Source organism: Ruditapes philippinarum, unplaced genomic scaffold (assembly GCF_026571515.1).
Source record: "Ruditapes philippinarum isolate M1 unplaced genomic scaffold, ASM2657151v2 ctg1271_1_1_1_1, whole genome shotgun sequence".
Lineage (NCBI taxonomy): Eukaryota > Metazoa > Mollusca > Bivalvia > Venerida > Veneridae > Ruditapes > Ruditapes philippinarum.
Window position 1 is genome coordinate 400,937 of NW_026862369.1, and position 22,502 is coordinate 423,438.

The following is a 22,502-nucleotide window of genomic DNA, read 5'->3' on the forward strand; positions in this document are numbered from 1 at the left end:
TTTTCTGATTCTGTCAATTGCAAGTTAAACATCAACTACATAGGTGGGTAGATGAAGTCATTTTTATAGTGTTTATGACAAGATAACTGGACTATTTTTCTTGCTATTCTATACATTTATTTTAAAATTTTATACTTTGTTGAGCTCTTTTAGTTATATCTATCCTGTTCTATATCATTCTTAATCTTAAATTGTGTATATGCAAGAAACATCTCACCAGCAGCCATCTTGAAAGCCTCTGAGCACTTGTTTACGTCTTTTTGCACTCATCCACTGCTCATTATGCAAAATGCGAAAATTATTGCGCCCTCAGTCATGGCAAAATAACATGAAACCAACCAAAATATTCTGTTTTTATTAACATGATTTAAATGATGTATTAAATAATTATAAATTTGTGACAACTTAGAAACTATTTTTTTATCATTTTATAAAAATTTAGGATAATATTTACATATTAAAATGTAATTTGTTAGTTTCAGAATTTTTCAAACTTTTCTATTTTCGCGATGTCGATAAACATTTTAAATCATATGCACTCAGAATAATTTGCTAATCATGATATTCGGTTATAACAACATTCTTGTATTTAAAATATTTTGATAATTATGTTTGTTTTGTATAGAGTAATGTCATAACGGTCGCTAGACTCTTGCTTTGTAGCAATTGTTTTAACATGTAAAGTTTCCGCACTGAGTTGATTGATAGACAGATAGTTATCCAACAAAATCACTTTCATTTGGTGATCGGAATTGCAATGATTAATCAATTTTAGAAAGTAATAAAATAAACAATTATTGATGATATTAAGTCTTACCTTAATCAACACTTTTCTCTTCTTAAAGAAATGTCTGATCTGTCATATTGCTGAAATAAAATTTAGTCTAGACATATGGATAATCACCGCCTTAAAACACAAAATACTCATGCATATATCTTAAAAATGTATTCATTTGTTTGATTTGATGACACTGTTCCCTGGACTGATTGTTGATCACTTAAACTTAAAAAATTATAACATCAAACGTCCTTATCTTCATAAAATCTATAGCCTTGTTTATTGCAAGGCAAGGTATGGATTAAAACTTACATATTATATAAATAATAGATCATAAGACAATATAATAACATATCTTTTTTAATAATTTTCCAAATGAAAAAACAGTGATTAACTCGATCTTTTCCCGGCCCCTAAGAACACCAGTCACGCTGTGAATTAAATAACACTTTGCGTTTTTCGTACATGTATTTGATATTGTGTAAAAACGTAAAAATGGTTATTGGCAAAAAGAGAATCATTTCTTTAAAACATGACACTTTTATATCTTTCAGTTTAAATTTATAGTTGATACTTATTTAGAGTAAATATTCGAAACAAGAGAGTTTAAATCTCTGAAGTCAAATTGTGTAAATATTTTATCAATAAAATTCGTCTGAATTATTAAATCCAGTCCGAATGGGTAACATTTGATAATGTTGATTTACGACAATTGTGACAAATATCCTTTAAAGTATGTTTATTGAAGATAACAATTTTCACAGTTTATACAGTATTAAAACACCTGTTCTCTCAAGCCAATCCCCTATAAAAAGTCAAACGGGACTTTGACAAATTAATGTCAGACTATGATACTTACTAGAAAAGAATTCCACGCGTACCGGGAACTTTTATATATTTCGTAAATCTAACTTTTGGAGCAACAGTTATTTGATGAATTGGAGAAAGTGGCAATAGACATTATCTGGGAAAAATTGTTGATTTTCTGCGTCATTTCTGTTCAATTGCGTGACGAATGAGACTTCTTTGGGTAATCTGTGATTTTAAAAATATTTCTTAAATGTGATCTATTCAAAAAATAATTTCATTTGTGCATAATCTCGTGAATAACGTTTGCTATGTACTATAAACCTCTTCGGACCGATAGAATAATCACTGAAGCATTACACAGGTGAAATTTTTGTTCACAATTTCACTGCCATTGATACAGTGTACATTGCTTTATAGCGTTTTCATTACACTATACATGAAATGACTGGAAGAAGAACTAAAGATTTGCTTGAAATTAGGGCTTATATAAAAGGTCGGGCATTACTCGGCATAAAGCCGTTTGGTGTGAGACATTAATTGGGTGGGTGAAATGTCTCACAGATCTATTTGTAGGTAGGTTGCTAAATTTTAAACCGGTCAGCTGCAAGTCAAAGATGCTAATCGCCCAGGTCGTCCTGTAACAACAATGACGAAAAGCAACATAGAAAAAATCTGGAATATGCTGAACAAAAATGCCCGATACACTGTGGGGATTTAGCACGGTTGACAAACTTGTCTTTAGCACGAGTCCATGGTATTTTAAATAAACATCTTCAACTTCGAAAAAGATTGCAAGATGGATACCTCATTTGCTGACAGACATACAAAAGAGAACCCGTGTCGCAAATGCAAAAAAAAGGTTCTCAAAATGTATCCCAAATGTAACAAAAAAGGCTTGGCCCCTTATAACTTTTTCTTGTTTCCAAAACTCAAATTCCAACTGTCTGGAAAGAGATACAAGACTGGTCTAGAAATGCCCTCGGGTCTGCTTTTATTAGTACTTAATGAGTGTCCACATTTAAGAGTATGAAGTCTGCTTTCAAAGTTGGACTGAGCGACTCAAACGGTGTGTTCAGGTAGGTGAGGAGTATTTTGAGGGCCAGAGAAATTTAAAATGCTGCAAATACTTAGGAAAACACAGGACAATGACATTAGTTTTCGAACAACACTCGTTCATTTCAAGGAAATTTGGAATGACCTTTAAAAAACAAATGGTCTGCTGTTAAGTTATATCCAAATATTCCCAAAGCAAAAATTATTATGAGATGTTGTTGGACAAATGACCCCATTTCTTTAATTATTACCGCATTTATGTTTTCTAAAAGGTGGATATACGATAATCGTAATATTTAATTTATATTGAGGGCTTTTTATAGACACAATATTTATTAGTCTATTCAATGGAGACATTTTGGACTCACTTTTTAATTTTTCTGCTTATTTCGATTGTTGTTATTAGACTGTTCATGGAGCGTCAATATCCTAGCACCGTTAATTTTGGAGTTGACCCATGACCCATAATTTTACTGTTGTATAATATATGCTGTTGCATAACATATAAGATTATATAAGCGAGATATCAAAGTAATGGAAGCCGTGAATATAAAGTTAAATGAAAGAATCTTAAGTAATATTAAATTAAAGTTTGCATAATATTTTATTTCTGTTTTGCTCTTATGGATGTACAAGATTGATATACATATACATGGCGACTTACACTTTACAAGATAAACCTAGCTTTGTTGATTAAAAAATAAATTCCTATAAAAAAATGAAAGCAGTACTTCCATTATCTTAAAGTGTTTTTGTATGTTTTTATCTGTGTCATAGACTACAGTATTATTATTGTTTCTTATATCTGAGGCAGCTACGTAAATACTCCCACGAGTAAAATGATTTACAAATAACTCTATTATTTTGATGAAATGGTGATAATAATTTCGGAGCAAATTAAGAAATATAGAGCAAATTCGGAAAATGCAAATATGCATTATTTTCACCAATAGTAGTCAATATTTCATTTATAAATATATAAATATACATATAAATTATATACCTGGATTAAAAAAGTGGACTCATAGACGTCACGTGCATAAGAAAGCTAACATTAATACAACAGCAAGTCAATGATTTACATCAAGACCTGAACTATCTCAAGTCAAAATTGAGCAGCAAGTCTAGGTAGTGTTCTAAGTCCAAAGCAGCAAGTCTGCTAAGTGAAACAAGTCCAAATTGTGCAACAAATCTAGGTAGTTCAGCAAGTCAAAATTGTGCAACAATTCTTGATAGTGCAACAAGTCCAATTTATGCAGCATGTCTAGGTGGTGAAACAAGTCAAAATTGTGCAGCAAGTCTCCGTTGTGCGATAAGTCAAAATTGTGCAACAAATTAAGGTAGATCAGCAAGTCCAAATTGTGAAACAGGAAGTGCATCAAGTCCAAATTTAACAGCAATTCTTAGTAGTGCAACACATCATATTTGAGCAGCTAGTCTACATAGTGACACATGTCAAAATTGCACAGCAAGCCCACGTAATGCAACAAGTCCAAATTGAGCAGCAAGTTTAGGTTGTGCAACAAGTCCAAATTGTGCAAAAAGTCTATATAGTGCAACAAGTCTTAATTGTGCAACAAGTCTAGGTAGTGCAACAAGTCCAAATTATTCAACAAGTCTAGGTAGTGCAACAAGACAAAATTGTGCAACAAGTCTAGGCATTGCAACAAAGCCAAATTATGCGACAAGTCTAGGTAGTGCAACAAGTCCTTATTGTGCAACAAGTCTTAAAAGATCAGCAAGTCAAAATTGAACAACAAGTATAGGCAATGCAACAAGTCCTAATTGTGCAACAAATCTATGCAGTGCAACAAGTCCAAATTGTGCAGAAAGTCTGGGCAGTGCAACAAGTCCAAATTGTGCAGCAAGTCTAGGCAGTGCAACAAGTCCAAATTATGCAGCAAGTCTATGTTGTGCAATAAGTCCAAATCGTTAAACAAATCAAAGTAGATCAGCAAGCCCAAAATATTCAACAGGAAGAGCAACAAGGCATAATTGAACAGCAATTCTTAGTAGTGCAACACGTCAAAATTGAGCAGCTAGTCTTCATTGTGACACAAGTTAAGATTGTGCAGCAAGCCTAAGTAGTGCAATAAGTCCAAATTGAGCAGCAAGTTTAGGTTGTGCAATAAGTCCGATTTGTGCCAAAGTCTAGGTAGTGTTACAAGTCCACATTGTGCAACAAGTCTAGGTAGTGCAACAAGTCCAAATTATGCAACAAGTCTGGGTAGTGCAACATGTCCAAATTTTGAAAGAAGTCTAGGTAGTGCAACTTGTTCAAATTGTGAAGCAAGTCTAGGTAGTGCAACAAGTCCTAATTGTGCAACAAGTCTAGATAGATCAGCAAGTCAAAATTGAACAACAAGTCTAGACAGTGCAACAAGTCCAAATTGTGCAACAAGTCTATGCAGTGCTACAAGTACAAATTGTGCAGCAAGTCTAGGCAGTGAAACATGTCCAAATTATGCAGCAAGTCTACGTTGCGCAATAAGTCCAAATAGTGAAACAAATCAAAGTAGATCAGCAATGCCAAATTATGCAACAGGAAGTGCAAAAAGTCATAATTGAACAACAATTCGGAGAAGTGCAACACGTCAAAATTGAGCAGCTAGTCTACGTAGTGACACGTCTTAAGATTGTGCAGCAAGCCTTAGTAGTGCAAAAAGTCCAAATTGAGCAGCAAGTCTAGCTTGTGCAATAAGTTCAATTTATGCCAAAGTCTAGGTAGTGTTACAAGTCCAAATTGTGCAACAAGTCTAGGTAGTGCAACAAGTTTAAAGTGTGCAGTAAGTCTAGGTAGTGCAACAAGTTTAAAGTGTGCAACAGGTCAAGGTAGTGCAACAAGTCCAAATTATGTAACAAATCGATGTAGATCAGCAAGTCAAATTGTGCAACAGGAAGTGCAATAAGTGCAAATTGAACAGAAATTCTCAGTAGTGCGACACGTCACAATTCAGCAGTTGTCTACGTAGTAGTAACACAAGTCAAGAGTGTACAGCAAGCCTAAGTAGTGCAACAAGTCCAAATTTGGCAACAAGTCTATGATATTAAGCAAGTTAGAAATTGTGCAACAAGTCTAGGTAGTACAACAAGTCCAAATTATGCAACAAGTCTAGCTAGTAAAAGTCAAAATTTAGCAAAATGTCTAGTCAAATTGTGCATCAAATATTGGTAGTACAACAAGTCCAAATTGTGTAGCACGTCTAAGTAGATCAGCAAGTCAAAATTGTTCTGCGGGTCTAGGTAGTGCAACACGTCCAATGTGTGCAAAAAATCTTGGTAGTGCAACAAGTCCAAATTTGGCAACAAGTCTAGGTAGATCAGCAAGTTAATATTGTGCAACAAGTCTAGGTAGTGCAAAAAGTCCAAATTATGCAACAATTCAAGCACAACAAGTTAAAATTGAGCAAAAAGTTTAGTAAAATTGTGCATCAAATCTTGGTAGTGCAACAAGTCCAAATTTGGCAACAAGTCTAGATAGATAAGCAAGTCAAAATTGTGCAACAAGTCTAGGTAGTGCAACAAGTCCAAATTATGCAACAAGTCAAGCTAGTACAACAAGTTAAAATTGAGCAAAAAGTTTACTAAAATTGTGCATCAAATCTTGGTAGTGGAGCAAGTCCAATTTGTGCAACAAGTCTAGGTCGTGCAACAAGTCCAAATTGTGCAACAAGTCTAGGTCGTGCAACAAGTCCAAATTGTGCAACAAGTCTAGGTCGTGCAACAAGTCCAAATTGTGCAACAAGTCTAGGTCGTGCAACAAGTCCAAATTGTGCAACAAGTCTAGGTGGTGCAACAAGTCCAAATTGTGCAACAAGTCTAGGTGGTGCAACAAGTCCAAATTGTGCAACAAGTCTAGGTGGTGCAACAGATCCAAATTGTGCAGCAAGTCTGGCTTGTGCGACAAGTCCAAATAATGCAACAAGTCTAAGAAGTAAAACAAGCCCAAATTGTGCCGCAAGTCTAGGTAGTACAACAAGTCCAAAATGTAATATAGGTCAAGCAGTATGTCAGAATGATAACACGGTTTTATCTGTTGATTTGTTTGTTTTTTAAACCCTAAAGCGATATCACATGTAGCAATAATATCATATTTCAATGTACAGCTATTTTTAAATCTGTTGCTACCTGTAGTTTGTATAAACTCTCTAGACATGTAAATGTCAGATCGTTAAGATAAAAAATGTTGTAAATTATACTAATTTAAGGGTGAAATTGGAGTGTGTTGCGTTTCTCGTTTCAGTGAAGAGAATATTTTTGCGGCTTTGTTGAATTTGGTTGAATTTAATTGTGGTGCTTTAAAATCATCTGGGTTCATAGGTTGTATTTTAAATAATGTGGTTAATTGTTGAGTTAAGTTTTTTTTGGTTGCTATATTTGGTATATATTGGCTAAGTTATATTGAGTGATTTTGTCTTGCCAATATTTTCATAGTTGATGCTTTGATTTTGAGGATATCTGTTTATATTTTCTGTCTGAGTCTTGGTTGTTTTATGATGTTGATTCGATGCTGTTAAGTTGATATTTTTTGGTAGAATTGTTGTGGTTTATACCGTATCTTAATGTTTTAAAACAATTTTGTGTTCGTTATTTTTTGGCAAGTTTTCTGTCCTATTTGATCGTAATATGTTTAGAGCTTGGGCTTCCCAGAATGATATATATTATTTTTACGTATAAGTGACGTACGAGGTATGATCAAAAAGTTCTCGGCCCGAAATACTTCTAGCAACTACACTGACATTTACTCAAAATACGTCGATACCGATATCTTATTGAAGATTACTGACTGAGTTACACCACAGGGGCTCGTCCAGTCTTGGTGCACATATAAAAAAATTGAAGTTAAAAAAAAAAAAAAAGCACCAAAACAACTATTCTGGGTTGAGTATATGAAAAAAAATCTGAATTTTTTTTCCTTTATACCATTACTACGAAAAGGTCACCTAGTCGCCGTAACGCTATGGAGCTTTACTAGGACACGCTGTGGAACAACCACAATATCCAGTTCTGTAACAAAACAAGCTATTTTGCTACTCTTTACACGTCATACATTTAGAAAATTGTTAACATTCTGCTTCTACCTTACATACAATCTAAAATAACTTACATTTAAACTCGGACACTTCAATTTGTTAAAATCTTGCAAAATTCCGTTGATGGTCGGCCATTTTGTCAAAAACGTCAAAAAGTACAAAACCTACATCGTACATCGTACTGTTCCGCTCTCCTGGTTTCCTACGACTACGTTCGCAGAACAGTAGACAACGGTAACTATCAATTTATTGGTTACTAGCGAACGTAGTCGTAGGAAACCAGAACAGCGGAACAATACGGTGTATGTTTTGTACTTGCGTTTTCGATAAAATGGCCGATTGTTTTCGTTTTCGATAAAATGGCCGATAATCACTGTTGTTTTGCAAACTTTTAACAAGTTGGAGTGCCCGAGTTTAAATGTAGGTTATTTAAGATTGTATGTAAGGTAGAAGAAGAATGTTAACAATTTTCTAAATGCACGATGTGTAAAGAGTAGTAATGGTATTTAGGAAAAAAATCTATTTTTTTTTCTTACACTCAAACCAAAATAGTTGTTTTCGTTTTTTTTTTTTTTTTTTAACTTCAATTTTTTTTAACTTCAATTTTTTTATATGGGCACCAAGTCTGGACGAGAACCTGTGAGTTACACGCGGTTTTACACAGATTGAGTGACATAAAACACACTTTGATCAGTAGAGTGGTGTGTCATTTAGACCAAATGGAGACAATTGAAATCAGAGCCGTCATTAAGTACCTATGTAAGACAGGGATGTCCCCCAAGGAAATCCATGAATATTTCATGTTTACAATTGGGAAGGAGTCCCCTTCAAATAGCACTGTGAAAAAAAATTGGTTGGTGACCTAAAGTGGGACAGGCAGAGCATTGGAGATGATGAGCGACCTCGGCGGCCAAAAGAGGCCACCAACGATGAAACTGCCGAAGCTGTGCACGATCTGGCCATGTGCAACAGAATGCGAGACCTGCGAAGCATTGCTAGGGAAGCGTGTTTAAGCTTCTGTTTAGTTCAGGCAATTCTGACTGATGTCTATGGCATGTCAAAGGTTTCCGCTAGATGGGTCCCCATACAAAGTTGACTGACGACCAGAAACGGATCAGGCGTGGCTTTTGAAAATATATTTTGTCTCGCTACGAGGATGAACTTGATTTTATCTACCGGATCGTAGCTCAGGATGAAACGTTGGTCCATCACTTTGATCCAGAATACAAAAAACAGAGCATGCAGTGGAAGCACCCTGGCTCATCCCCTTCGAAAAAATTCAAGAGGGTACTATCAGCAGGTAAGATGTTGCAGACGAAATGAGACGTTTGCGTCAAGAAATTGTGCGTAAAAGGAGGGGCAAACTGACTCAAGGCGTTCTGCTACTGTACGACAATGTGCCAGCTAACACATCCCAAATTGCGATGCCTGCTGCAACTGAGTCTGTGGCTTTGAAATTCTCCCCCATCCCCCGTATTCTCCGGATTTGGCCCCTTCTGACTTCTACCTGTTTCCGGAACTGAATACCGAGCTTCGTTGAAGACATTTTGAAAGCAATGAAAATGTCATGGAGGCGGTCAATGAGTTCTTTGAGGAAGCAAAATAAAGAGTTCTATTTTGAAGGGTTAAACTAGTTGGAGCACAGGTGGGCAAAGTGCAATGATGTAGAGGGCGATTATATTAAAAAAAGACCATAAGTTGGTTTCTTTTACTACCGGAAGTAATTCAGGTCGTTAACTCTTTGATCAATCCTCGTATGTAAGGTTTTTTTTTTATAAATGGTCAATGAATGATGTGTTTGTTTTGGGTGTTCATAATGATCAGAGACGTTTGTTGTGTTGACTCTTCCTCAGAGTTAACATATATGGATTTGGGATAACAAAAGATGCAAAGAAAAAAAGTGTTAACTAAACCACTACTTGCTTGTTTTAAAACTGAGAATAATTCAATTTTTGCATAAAACTCAGGCGGTGCTGACCTGCCTTGATTATAATTTATTTGCCAAACCCTTTATCATATTGAATAACATCAAAGCCAGTCATTCTCCTGCAACAGCAACACCAAATAGCAGCTAGATAATTTTAACAGTTAGTCTTTACGAAAAAGTCACAAGTACCATTTGGTATATTAATCACATATCTAAGATGTAACCAAAACTTTAAACTTGGTCAACACTGATGATTTAATTGTGACTCCCATTTAGTTTTCTTAAAGTGTTTTTGCAATCGTGAAAAGTTTAAGAAAGTTTAGTCCACCTCTTTGTCGATATGAATCTCTTTTAAATGCACATTATACCTCAGAAACAAAATAATATTTACTTCTGTAGAAAATGCAAACATGAGTATTCTTATAATGTTGAATAAAAGTCTTAGAGCAATTTAGATGCTTATAACCATTTGAAAGATAATTTTGACCTTTTTTCATAACAGTAGAAAAATGTCAACAAAGTAGCAGTTTAACTTTCATAAAAAATACTAAACTACTTAAATTAGCCTTATTACATAAAGCTAACAAATGAAAAGATTGTTCAGATATTTGGCTAATAAAAAATTTACAATATAGTGTGAATTGAAAAACAGTTTTAATAATGTTATAAGATTATTGCGATTGTATAAAAGATAGCAAATAAACAAGACTTCCTTATAACAGCATAAGCTATTATGCATTAAAAAATAATGCGTTTTTTTTTCATATAAGATATGCAATTCTGTCTCAATCAATAAAATTCGAAAATTGTACTTTAGTTATATAACATGCAATGTGTAAATTTAAAAATCTCTACTGATAGATTTAACTTATCTTACCTCATTAATATTCTGTTTGTTATTTGTGCCCTTTAAACGTTTAATTTTGTGCCATTTGTTTCGAAGCATTTACACTTCCGTATATTTAAAATAATATGATTTCTGAATTTAAAGAAAATCAGGATACTTTATTTAAAACGATCTGATGTGATAATTGTCGTTATTTACAATCCTCTGTTTTGTAGAAGTATATGTTTGCAAAACATGCGACCGTACTAGCGCAAATTTATGTTAATTTTATGCATAATCCACATATATTATAGACAGGCCGTGAAATGAAAAACAAGTGTATCTCTTTAAAGATAACGCAAACGGATGTCTATTTTTTGATGCGCATAATACTCTGACGATAATCATCCTGAATGTTTATTAATGCAGATATACGATACATCGAGAAAAAATTACTTATTGTGTTCGTTATGGAGTAAATGTTTGCTAAATAATGGTTGTGTGTTGTAATTGTTATACGAAACCACGATATAGCGAACAAAAGTATCGACGAATTCGCTACAGCCGAGTTTCGTGTTGAATATGTAAACAAGGAGAAATATAGAATTTGATGTGTATCATGATTTAAAGAAAAAATAACTATATAGCTGCTTTTACAAAACACAACATCATTGTCGGATGATTTTTTTATTCGTTCATTTCCATGGGACCCTTTTTATTCCCTTGTTTAGGTTGGGACTTATTTGCAGAATACGAGTAGATAATGAACAAACTATATGACAGGTTAACCTGTATGAAAACGATTTCGACTACATCAAAATTTATTAAATTTACTAACAATAGAAAGTAGAAATATCATTGTTTGTTTTCATTACGTATTACAATTTGTTTAGGATTATACTACTTTATTTTAGTTCGATTGTGTTGAAAGAAGCTTATTAAACCACGCTCGTTTACGTTCCTGGAAGATTTTGTTTGGATTTTAACGGCACGTCAACACATAACTGGCCATATCGTGACGTTCCTGGAAGAAACCAGTACTAAGCAATGAGTGTAAAATTTGTAAATTTTTTTGCTCACGGAAACAACGCGGGACGCAAGGCGAAAGCAAGAAAACACGACAAAATGGTTACTTTGTCATAATTTTTTTCAGGTTACCTCGAGGCGAAAATAAGACATGACACAAATCAGCCACCTTACATTTCAATTCATTTCGTTATACGGCGTTTTCCCATGCTTAGATTAATTTAATTTGTATCATGTCCATGTTCTATATTCTACTACTTTCTACTTTCATTCCTGAAAGGGGCTAAACAAAATAGGTATATTTACATTGTTTCCAATGACAGTTTCATTTTCAATTTGATTTAAACTAGTTTTCTTTGTTCATTCAAGGTCAATTCCTACGCACCAAAACTCAATACCGGTGTTAAATAGCCGATAAGCACCGCTGAGACCGATATCATTTCTTATACAAGCACGTATACAACCTTAAACCCGTATGTAAGCGCATTGCAAATAAAGTAAAGTGTATTTCTACGTTTAGATCTAGATCACATATCACGTTCTACAAAAATTATAACTGAATCACTAATTGTCTCGTGATAACAAAGTTTCTTTTTTCTATATCATTGTCACATCAGCTTTGTTATGGAGGCTGTAAAAAGTCGCCACGTACATTCAATTAGAGGTGTTATATTTCGTATCCTTAAATCTACAAGAATGATATTATTGTTATGTTTGTGACATTTTTAATTTCCTCCGTTTGATCATCTTTTCTTGTTGGGTGGCTCCATTATTTTTTAATTTAATTAAGTTTAATGAATCTCACGCTATATTGCTTTTTATTTTAATTAGTATTTATTAAATCTACAGATTTTTTGTATACAGTTTCGCCCATTGATTTCTCGTTTATGGCACACACTCATTCTTTTATTTGGGAACCATACGTCGCTTTTCCAGAAATGGCACGAACGTGTCACATAAAAACAGCGGTTAGTATGAATGTTATATTAAGCTGGTGCCCGGGACGTGGACAGTAGCTTACATTTACAAACAGGATCATTTACACCGGGTCTGAAATATTTTTGATTTTGCCGTTTTGTCTGTTCTTCAGGGAGTTCGTATATTGTTCTTGTTCTAATATGTTTTGCCCTAAATGCCTTTTTTCAGATATAAAAAATTATATTAATTACTAATTAAATAAAATACTAAAAATAACCGTGGCCGAGTGGTTAAGGTCGTTGACTTCAAATCACTTGCCCTTCACCGCTTTGGGTTCGAATCCCGACAGGGACCTTGGATTCTTTCATGTGAGGAAGCTATACAGCTAGCTTACGGAACGTCGGTGGTTTTACTCAGGTGCCCGTTCGTGCCTGAAATAATGCACGGAAAGGCACCTGAGGTCTTCCTCCACTAGTAAAGCTGGAACGTCTTGATATGACCTATACTGTGTCGACGTGACGTAAAACCCAAAACTAAACAAAAAAAATAACGTTTGAGTGTTATCAACAATTATACATATAGCAAAACCTATTTCTATTAATAGTTATCCGTGTTATAGTTCGTGTAAGGCACAAATACAAAATTTGAATTATAGCGACACGAATATCGACGCTTTATTGAAAATATTGAAATATGAATAACCTGTTTAGATTAGTTGATTTGCTAATATAAAACATACAATTTGGCGAGCAATTAAAAACATGAATGCTGCCACGTCTTTTTATACAAAAAAACGAACGTAATACCGACATTTTAAATGTGTTTATAAAAACTTTATATACAAAACAAATGATTTGATAAAAAATCATAAGGTAGAAATCCCATGCTTATATCATCAATATTCGTGCATATACATGTATGTATTTTTTCCACTTAAGATGCCTAAGACACCAGTGACAAAGTTAGTCCTTGCCGCAAATTTAACCTGATATTGTCCAAATGAATTTAAACGTTAAGTGGTAAGTAACTTGTTGTATAAAGATGAAATGTTATAGTGTATATTAAATACTGTTATATAAAATCGTTAATTCTTTAACTGTTTATTCAATGGTTTTTAAATCTGAATTTTCAACTGTAATTTGCCTCAAAAACTCTTGTTCCGTGCAATATTGATTAAGCATGCATCAGTACTTTGAATAGTTTTGTATGGTAAATACAGAATCTTCGATAAATTATCATAGAATAACTTGGTAAGAGATGAAACTTAGCATGCACATTTCAAGAAAAAAAGCTCATCAAAACATTAAGAAATATTTAATTGAAGTGTTTGTTATCTCAGAAATTTTTACTCGAAGAAAGACCAAGTTTCTGAGTTGAGAAAAATCTCAGATCTGAACTGAAAGAAAACCACGATTACTTATTTCCGGGACCTCCGCTGTACGTTGTACTAGAATTTCTCATCTTTGTTCTTTTTATCTGTCATATGCTGGATTAATAACCGGTGATCCCCTTTCAAAATTCCATTTTATTTAGTTTCCCCCATTGTTTTCTCGTTCAGGTGACACACATTTTTTTACTTGGGGACCATATTCCGCTTTTCATGGAATGGCACTTACATGTCACATTGATAACCGCGGTATTAACACATCTGCGGATGTTTCAAAATTCAAAATTGTACCAGTTCATGTTAAATGTTGAATTCTGCTTGAGCCGGTGCTAGGGGGCGTGGACGGTAGTTTGCACTTGACAGTACCGTCCATGAACAGGCTCAATCAAACCAAGCCTGCAACATTTTCAATTGTGCCGTGTTGGACCTTCTTTAGGGATTCTTTTTTTTTTATTTTATATAAAGTATGCATTTATCGTGCCACGTCTTATAGTAATAAACTAAGTGATTGTCACTTTTAATGATCGAAATTTAGTTATTCCATATAATGTCTTTAACGTTCTCTTTGCTTTTATTACGATCATGCTGAATATGAAACCAAGACGAAAACCGTCATTCATGAACGAATTATAAATTATTAAAAGAAAACATTGAAAGATAAGACCACTTCTTTATTGTTTTATTTTGTCTTAGAAAAGTTTCCAAGAACCCTAATTTTACCTGTTCACATGCTTGCTTTTACTTCATAAAGAAAAAAGTCATTTTCATCTCACTATTATTGAAGTTTAACGTATGATTTTAACAAAAAATGAAAAATGCTTTCAATTAGTTTTTTTTCCCATTTTTCTATGGGATGGATTGCTCATACTTGAAAAAGGAGTCATATTAAATTTGCAATCCAAACTTTTTATCACCATTTCTTTTCCCGTCGGAATATTAAAACTGTCTGTGGTTGCCATTGCTTTAAGCAATTGAAAAAATCTTTAACTTCGGTTTCTAAATTAATGCTTGTATCTTTACTGTTATCTTACGAAAATAAATGCCTAATGTTTTTGGCTGAATCAGATGTCCACTTGATTTCTCTATCTTACAATAAAGTTTAGTATTCTTAAAAGACCCAACTCGTAATACTGAAGATGTTTTAAAATTAGATTTAAACCGGAAGTTTTACTTAATTCTGTAATCGCATATTAAACATGTTTTTTTCGGAATACTTAACTGAACCATCATTTAGGAAGATTGCATTTTTAAAATCTTTTTCTATGTTATTGGTTAAAATTTCTTCACAAACGATAAAAAATTAATGATGATGATAAAGGACATCTGTATCGAATACACCTTTTTATGGTAAAAGGGTCTGAGAAACGATCGTTATTTGCAATAATACTTGAAATATCAGTGTAAATAATTTTGACCCATTGTATAAAATGTTAATTTAATTTTGTATTAAAGACGTTTATGTTTAAATTATGTGGGTGTCTGCATTTGTACAAGTATTTAAAAATGATATTCTTCTTTAAATATTTCTTTTGCTTCTGTGATATTTTTTTTTTACTTTTGACTTGTGTACGACCTTTTTACACCATGTTTTTGGGAAAAATTATATAAAAGTTTTTACTTTTTTATTTTGTTCAATGTGAATAGCACGTGCTCTCAAAATCGAAATTTGTTTAAGTTCTTGAATTTTTTACATAATTTCTTTATGCAATTTATTTTCATTGTTTTGTTCGTTGTTTATAGTTGTTAGTATTTTTCCTCCTTATTGTTTCTTTTCTTTGTCTATAATACTTTCTTCTATTAATAGTTACTTATGTTCCCGTTCGTGACAGACATGCACCTGAGGTCTCCATCCACCAGTAAAGCTGGAAACCTAAATTATGTTGATGCAATGTATTAAAATCGCCACCAAGTATAAAATACGATGTATTAAAATCGCCACCAAGTATGAAATGCGATGTATTAAAATCGCCACCAAGTATAAAATTCTTGTCGTCGTTTTGAAGAATAAACTCCTAAATCAAATAAAAACAATTATGTTATCGCCATTTAGGCAATGTTCCACATGGTAAAAGCTATTTCACTTATTGTAACTACAAGTGCTACTCGCATTAATTTAACTATTATCAACTCCTTTTTATTCAAATTTTTTATATAACAATCGTCTTTTAAAAGAAATACCCCTTCTTTGTTTGACTTATTTCCACTTGTGGTATTTTAATAGAAGATTTTTTTTAATTTACTATATAATCCATGTAACACACACACGCACACACGCACACACGCTCACACGCACGCACGCACACACGCACCAACACACACACACACACACACACACGCCACATGCATGCACGCTTATAAACACACAGATGAATCGCTATATGCCACACAAAAACATGAAATATGCTTACAAGGCCTACATAGCATTTTTGTCTTTCATTTTTGCTGTTTATATTGTTTAGTTATAAATTGGTACATAAAAAGTCGTATAAGAAACGTCATTAATGGAAGTCTTCATCCTCATTTTTATATAATCTATAAGAACCACAAAGATAAGGTATAATTAAAAAATATGACAATCGTGATAAACTAAATGTTTCATCAAAGAATGGTTCAAAATATTAGTCAGGGGTATATAAAGTGCTCATTTCATTTATTTTGTTGCTCATATGTGTCAGGGACAAAAACAAACCCTTGGTTTGTCATTCAGAGCACACAGGTGTTTTTTAATCACCCTAAAACGCATGAACTTGTGTATTTGTCAGTCATAAATGCTGTTTTTTTTTATGAGAAAAATTCCAAAGGTACTTTATTTTTCATGCTTATTTGTATCTAATTAATTTCACTTTTATTCACATTATTTTAAGTTATCGGACATTATTCCAAGAAAAATTAAGCCACTCATGATACTCTTCATAGGGCACATAGATCACATTTCCATCACCACGGAATATTGTTGTAAAGAAGCCGTTCCATCCATCAACTAGAACTCCGCGAGTCGGATGTGTCGCCTTGTGAACAATATAGTTTAGGAGAGATGGCCAGGACAAAAATGAAATATGAAAATTAAGAAAGGACAATAACTCAAAAAATAAAAAGTGCAGAGCAACAGCTTCTGTGCACTGCAATTCTAATCAATAACATCTATCATCCTTTAGTCCATAGCTTTTATAATTTATGAGATATGGTCTGGACAAAAATAAAGTATGAAAATTAATAAAGTGTAATAACTAAAAAATAAGAAGCGCTGAGTACCGGTTCTTGTACACTGCACTTTTTCTTAATGAGATCTATCATTCTATGAAGTTTAATGACCATAGCTTTTATACTTTTGGAGAAATGGCCTGGACAAAAAGTACGAAAAATAACAAAGGGCAATAACTCAAAAATAAGAAATGCAGAGTACCAGTTCATATGCACTGTACTTCTTCTTAATGAGATCTATCATTCTATGAAGTTTCTTGTCCATAGCTTTGATACTTTAGGAGAAATGGCCTGGGCAAAAATAAAGTATGAAAATTAACAAAGGGCAAAAACTAAAACAATAAAAAATGCAGAATACTGGTTCTTATGCACTGTACTTCTTAATAAGATCTATCATCCTATGAAGTTTCATGTCCATAGCTTTTATACTTTAGGAGAAATGGCCCGGAAAAAAATAAAGTATGAAAATGAACAAAGGGCAATAAGTAAAAAAATAAGAAATGCAGAGTACCGGTTCTTGTGCAGTGCACTTTTTTCATGAGATCTATCACCCTGTGAGGTTTCAAGTCCATAGCTTATATACTTAAAGAGAAATGGCCCGGACAAAAATTAAAGTATGAAAATTAACAAAGGGCAATAACTCAAAATTTAAGAAGTGCAGAGTACCGGTACTTGTGCACTTCCCTTTAGGTCATTATAAGAAGCATGCATACCAAGTTTGAAGTCAATCCGACTTATTATGACTGTTTTATGCTCCGGACAAGCTTAAGGGGACGCCGACGCGGACAACGACGCCGACAAAAGTACCCTCTATATGTCGCCCTTTTTCAAGGCGACACAAAACGTCTCAGTCCGTTAACTATTGTTTTTTGCTTTTCTTCTCATATAATATATATGTAATAAAATAAAATACATGTATAATGAAACATTAAAACTTAAATTTTAAAACAATACATAGAGAAATGACAGAAAAACAATGCAAAACACCATTGCTCAATAACAAAGCACGTATGAACTGAGCCTGTTCCTGTGACTTGATTCTTTTCTGCATATTTTCGCCAAACATATTTTACATGAAAGTATATAATCGTAAACGTATATTCATGCAGAAGACAATACTCTATTTTCTAAATGTGCTTTATTTTTTATAATAATCATAAGTCAATTAAGTGTTTTTGTTTGTTCTATGCTCAATGAAAGTGCACAGTAACATGTGTGCTCACTAGAAAAAATCAACAGTTAATGTTAGATCATGTAAACAGTTTCTTTTAATCACACATTTCAAAACAAATGCTCTTTCGTTTCAATGCCATTATATGATTAAATCATTTCAACGAAATAATGTAATCTTTCCTGAACAATGAAAATAAAACTGACGTGACGTAAACAAAAGTAAAAAATACACCTTTTCAATAACACAAAAAATAAATTATAAATGGCGAATGCCGGTATGATTAGATAGAAACGAATTCTAAATAATACATATTTAATTTATGTAATGCAACGTAGTGTCTAGTTAGATTCTATCATATTTGACGAATATTTACATTTACAAAATCTTGACTTGACGGCATAGCATTCAGAAGTGGCCTTAATAGCAGATTCAGTAAAGTTAATTTTGTCAGACAAGTTAGTATGACATGTTAATAAACACTTGATAGTTCCAAAGAATTGCCATTTTTTATTCAGTACAGTTTTCGTAATTTACTTTACTGTGATATCCCGAAAGTAATTTTTTGAAATAAAATAATATTATTTACTGTATTTCTAATGTACTTTATTATAGACGACCCACAAATAGTTTAAACAAACAAAGAACTACTCCGATATATCAATACAATTACCTTTTGCCTTAAAATATTTTATATAAAGATTCTGATGTTAAAAGTGTTTGAATTGCCTTTACTCTCAGCGAAAAATTAATATGCATATAAGCAGACGCAAACACATAGTAACAAAACAACACACACTTGATCAGAAGAATATTATGCCTAAACAGTATGTGCCTTTCTTTAATACTTTTATTTTATTAACATCATGTACCTATTGTTTCAGGCCCACTCAAATAATCGTCTGTGTTCGTCACAATTTCCACGGAGCATACTGTTAAATATTTTGCACTTTACATCAACTGTTTCAGCCATGTCATGCAACATTTCTCCAGCATTTGTTTTATCACCTGTGTGTTTATTATGCGCTGCTTCTGCCAGAAATGCAACATCAAATACCAAAGATAAAGGTCCAAGAACAGATGCCGTTACAGCTGCGGCTGTTGTCCCTAACCTAACGGCTGCAAGAGCTATACCTGCTATACTATGACCAGCTCGGAGAGCTGAACCAATAGCAAGCAAACCTCGTATGCTTGATCCAGGACCTTCGGTGTCCGTCGTGCTAGAATTTGCAATCTCTGTTCTAAAATATTCTTCAACTTTTTGAAGCGCTGAAGCTACTCTTTGTTCCTTTGATTTAATTTCTTCTTGTTCCGCCTTGATGTCATTCAGTTTAGAGTTCTGATTACAGCTTCAACCGTCCTTGCAGTCCCTGCTGCAACCCCGGAACCTACGCCAATGGCCCCTCCTGCGATAACTAAGACCTAACGATGCACCAAAGCTAAATGGGGCAAGTATGATCCCTGCAATGACCATACCTCCAGATACAATGCCGACTGAAGAGCTTGCAATCACTGTTGTTGTTATTCTCCTTCTTCTTTCATCCAACTCTTGTCCTCCGGCTATGCAAGAATTCACAAAAGCTGATACAGCGATATTTCTCTCATAAATTGCAATATCCAGCTCCATCAATGCATCAACCTTTGCAAGGAAGTCACATGATCGGACTGTAATGAAGAACTTCTGTTATTCACGTTAGCTTAGGAAAGAGATTGATAACCGGTATATTAATTGCCAAAAAAAAAACCAACAAGAACATGATATACGTTGAAATACATTCACATTTTGTGATATACGCAGATGAAACGAGTCCCATTCTAAGAATAATTCAAATATCCTAAAAAGCATACAGGCATTATTTGAACTTAAGTGAAATATCAGCGAGACTAATAGTGGTAAAATAAATAAATTCATACAAATGGTGATAATTTTAACAACTTAATTAATAACTCATTGGACTATACTAGTTCTCTGTACTTTCCCATACACACAATATATTATTATTATGAACATTTAACATTTGATATATATTCTAACGTTTCGTTTACTGAAAATAACAAAGAATCCACCTTATTTAAAACATTCTTCACAGTTTATAGTAATATAATTTCAGAATGATTTCATCTATGTTATCAATATGTGAATTATAAAGTGAAAGTTAATGTATCAGCAAATATTGCTGCACAACGATTTAAGTTGACTTTGAAATGTATAGTTTCCCTATTACAGACAAAGCATGTTTTAAAACTTACCAAAGATGTTCCAGTTATTCAGATATTCCTTGAGAATAGTCCTCTCGCGGCGTATGAGCAGCACCTGTATAAACAGAGCTTCCAATTACAGGTAGACATATGTCGGACCGTATATGTCACGAAACGTATATGTCGCACGTGTGGGACATATTCGACCGAATTAATCACAGTTGTTTTATGTGCCATACGTTTCTGCAATTTAGTAGTAAATGCCTGACCGTATACGTCACAAATTTTACACAGTCAACATACATTATCATCGTCATTTTAACCTATCTACTTCATCATCATTATCATCATCAGCATCATCATCAACAACAACAATAACAACATTATCATCATCAATGATACATCATCATCGTCATCGTACAGCTATATATTTGTTTAAATCCACACCGCTTGCTTATTATTTTACCAGTAAGATGATTACTGTATCAATACACAGTGACTGGCTTGGACGAAAATATATGCAAAATATTTTGGACTTTAATATTTATTGACTTGAAGATAAAATATCGACTTTGTATGCCCCCATTCTGAGGGGTGGGGGGATTTAAACTTTCAACTTTCTTGAGTGTTGCTCCATAAATAATTTAGTCAGGGTCATGAAATTTTACATGAATGTTGGTCAGCATTATGTAATTGTGCACCTGGAGTTTCGCTAGTCGATTCGGGCACTCATGTCATAGTTACTGCCCTTAGTCAAATCGGAAATTGTCAACTTGTGAATCATTTAGCTTCAACAGTATTTGACCTAGGGGCATGGTCATGAAACATAACATGAATATAATTGTCCACACGAGGTCTAGCTTGTCGATTTCCACAGTAATGCCAGAGTTAGTGTCCTTCACTTAGTACACATTTGCAATTTATATTTGTGTCGCATGTAGTCCAAACAGTATTTGGGCTAGGGTCATGAAACTTTACGTGAATATTAGTCAGGGTATAAAGTTTCGCTTGTCGATTTCCCGCATTTATGTCAGAGTTATTACCCTTCACTTTGTCAGAATCAGCAATTTCCAACTTGTCATGCATGTTGTTGAAAAAACAAATATAGCTCGGATTGTGAATTTTTAAATCAATGTTTGTAAGCAAACAGTTTTGTGTTAAACGGGCTTATTTAAGTAAATGAACAACACATGTGACGTATACGTTGGTATTTTCATTTTTATGTGCACTTTTGGTAGGTGACAAATACGTTTTGGTGAGCATTGAACATAGAAAAATTCAATCAACCCAAATATGGCACATTTTCGGCATATTCAATATGGCACAGGTGTGACATATACGTTATGTGACATACGGCCCGACAGACGTTAAACAAAGAAAGTAAAATCGATTTGTTTTATTTATCATTCTGCTACGTATGTAGTTATCTAGAAATAAAAATTGTAAGCAAAATAAAATAAACATAAACAGTCATCTTTTGTTTTTAATGTAATGTAACTTTAACCATAATTAAGATGCAAATTTCTGGGAGTGTTCTGCTTTCGGAATATTTTTTTTTCTTTTAACAAACGAAACGTTTCACAATAGTCGTTTTTTAAGCTGTTTGCTATTGTCATCGTTAAATATTATGTGTTTGTTTTCATAGCTCTCTGTCTATCTTCTTTTCCAAGATACTTATACACACAAGAGCTGATGTTCAGACCGGCGTTATTGTGAAAATTGATATCATCTCGGTGTTGTTATGTTTTCTGGACCCTCATGGCTATTGATGATAATTGTTAACGAACGTGCACAGAAGGCCGGTGTTAGAGTATGGAATGATAGCTTGAAATAATTCAAAAAATTATTAGCAAACTCGCACTGCAGTCGAATAAATTTTCTCTTATTATGAAGTTTTTTTTCACAATAGAATTGGGTAATGAAACTTGTGACTGAACTGGCATACAGCTCGCCACAGGCCAGCTAAATAACGCAAAGACACGTTTGATATAAGCTATTATAGATGTTACCTGGCACACAATGTCAAACGCATCTGGTGAGTTTGTGACAAACATGGCAAATTCAAGTCTCGGGGCTCTATGTGCTGTCATCCTGCGGTAATCATTTTCGGTTAAAAGACGTTTATTCCTTAGCAGTTCACTGAAGTATAAGGTGAAAGTATATTTATTGAACT

The 22,502-nt window shown here is 33.6% G+C and overlaps 3 protein-coding genes across 3 annotated transcripts in view; 1 reads left to right on the forward strand and 2 right to left on the reverse strand.

The window, feature by feature from the left end:
- Positions 1-10,792, reverse strand: part of LOC132718860 (uncharacterized) — a 49,618-nt gene extending 38,826 nt beyond the window's left edge. Inside the window, exons 1-2 of the mRNA XM_060702599.1 lie at positions 10,479-10,792; positions 218-867 (exon numbers count right to left, since the gene is read on the reverse strand). Of these exons, the coding sequence (XP_060558582.1) occupies positions 218-227 (10 nt within the window). The 5' untranslated portion in view covers positions 228-867; positions 10,479-10,792. The remainder of the gene's footprint in view (positions 1-217; positions 868-10,478) is intronic.
- Positions 2,615-19,278, forward strand: LOC132718843 (uncharacterized). Its single transcript, XM_060702582.1, has 3 exons — positions 2,615-2,664; positions 6,253-6,646; positions 19,015-19,278. Exons 1-3 carry the CDS (start codon positions 2,615-2,617, stop codon positions 19,276-19,278), a joined length of 708 nt encoding a protein of 235 aa, XP_060558565.1.
- On the reverse strand, positions 17,834-22,463 carry LOC132718862 (uncharacterized). Its single transcript, XM_060702600.1, has 3 exons — positions 22,339-22,463; positions 20,381-20,444; positions 17,834-19,795 (listed from the first exon to the last, which is right to left on the reverse strand). Exons 1-3 carry the CDS (start codon positions 22,417-22,419, stop codon positions 19,482-19,484), a joined length of 459 nt encoding a protein of 152 aa, XP_060558583.1. The 5' UTR covers positions 22,420-22,463; the 3' UTR covers positions 17,834-19,481.
- Between the last annotated feature and the right edge of the window lie 39 nt (positions 22,464-22,502).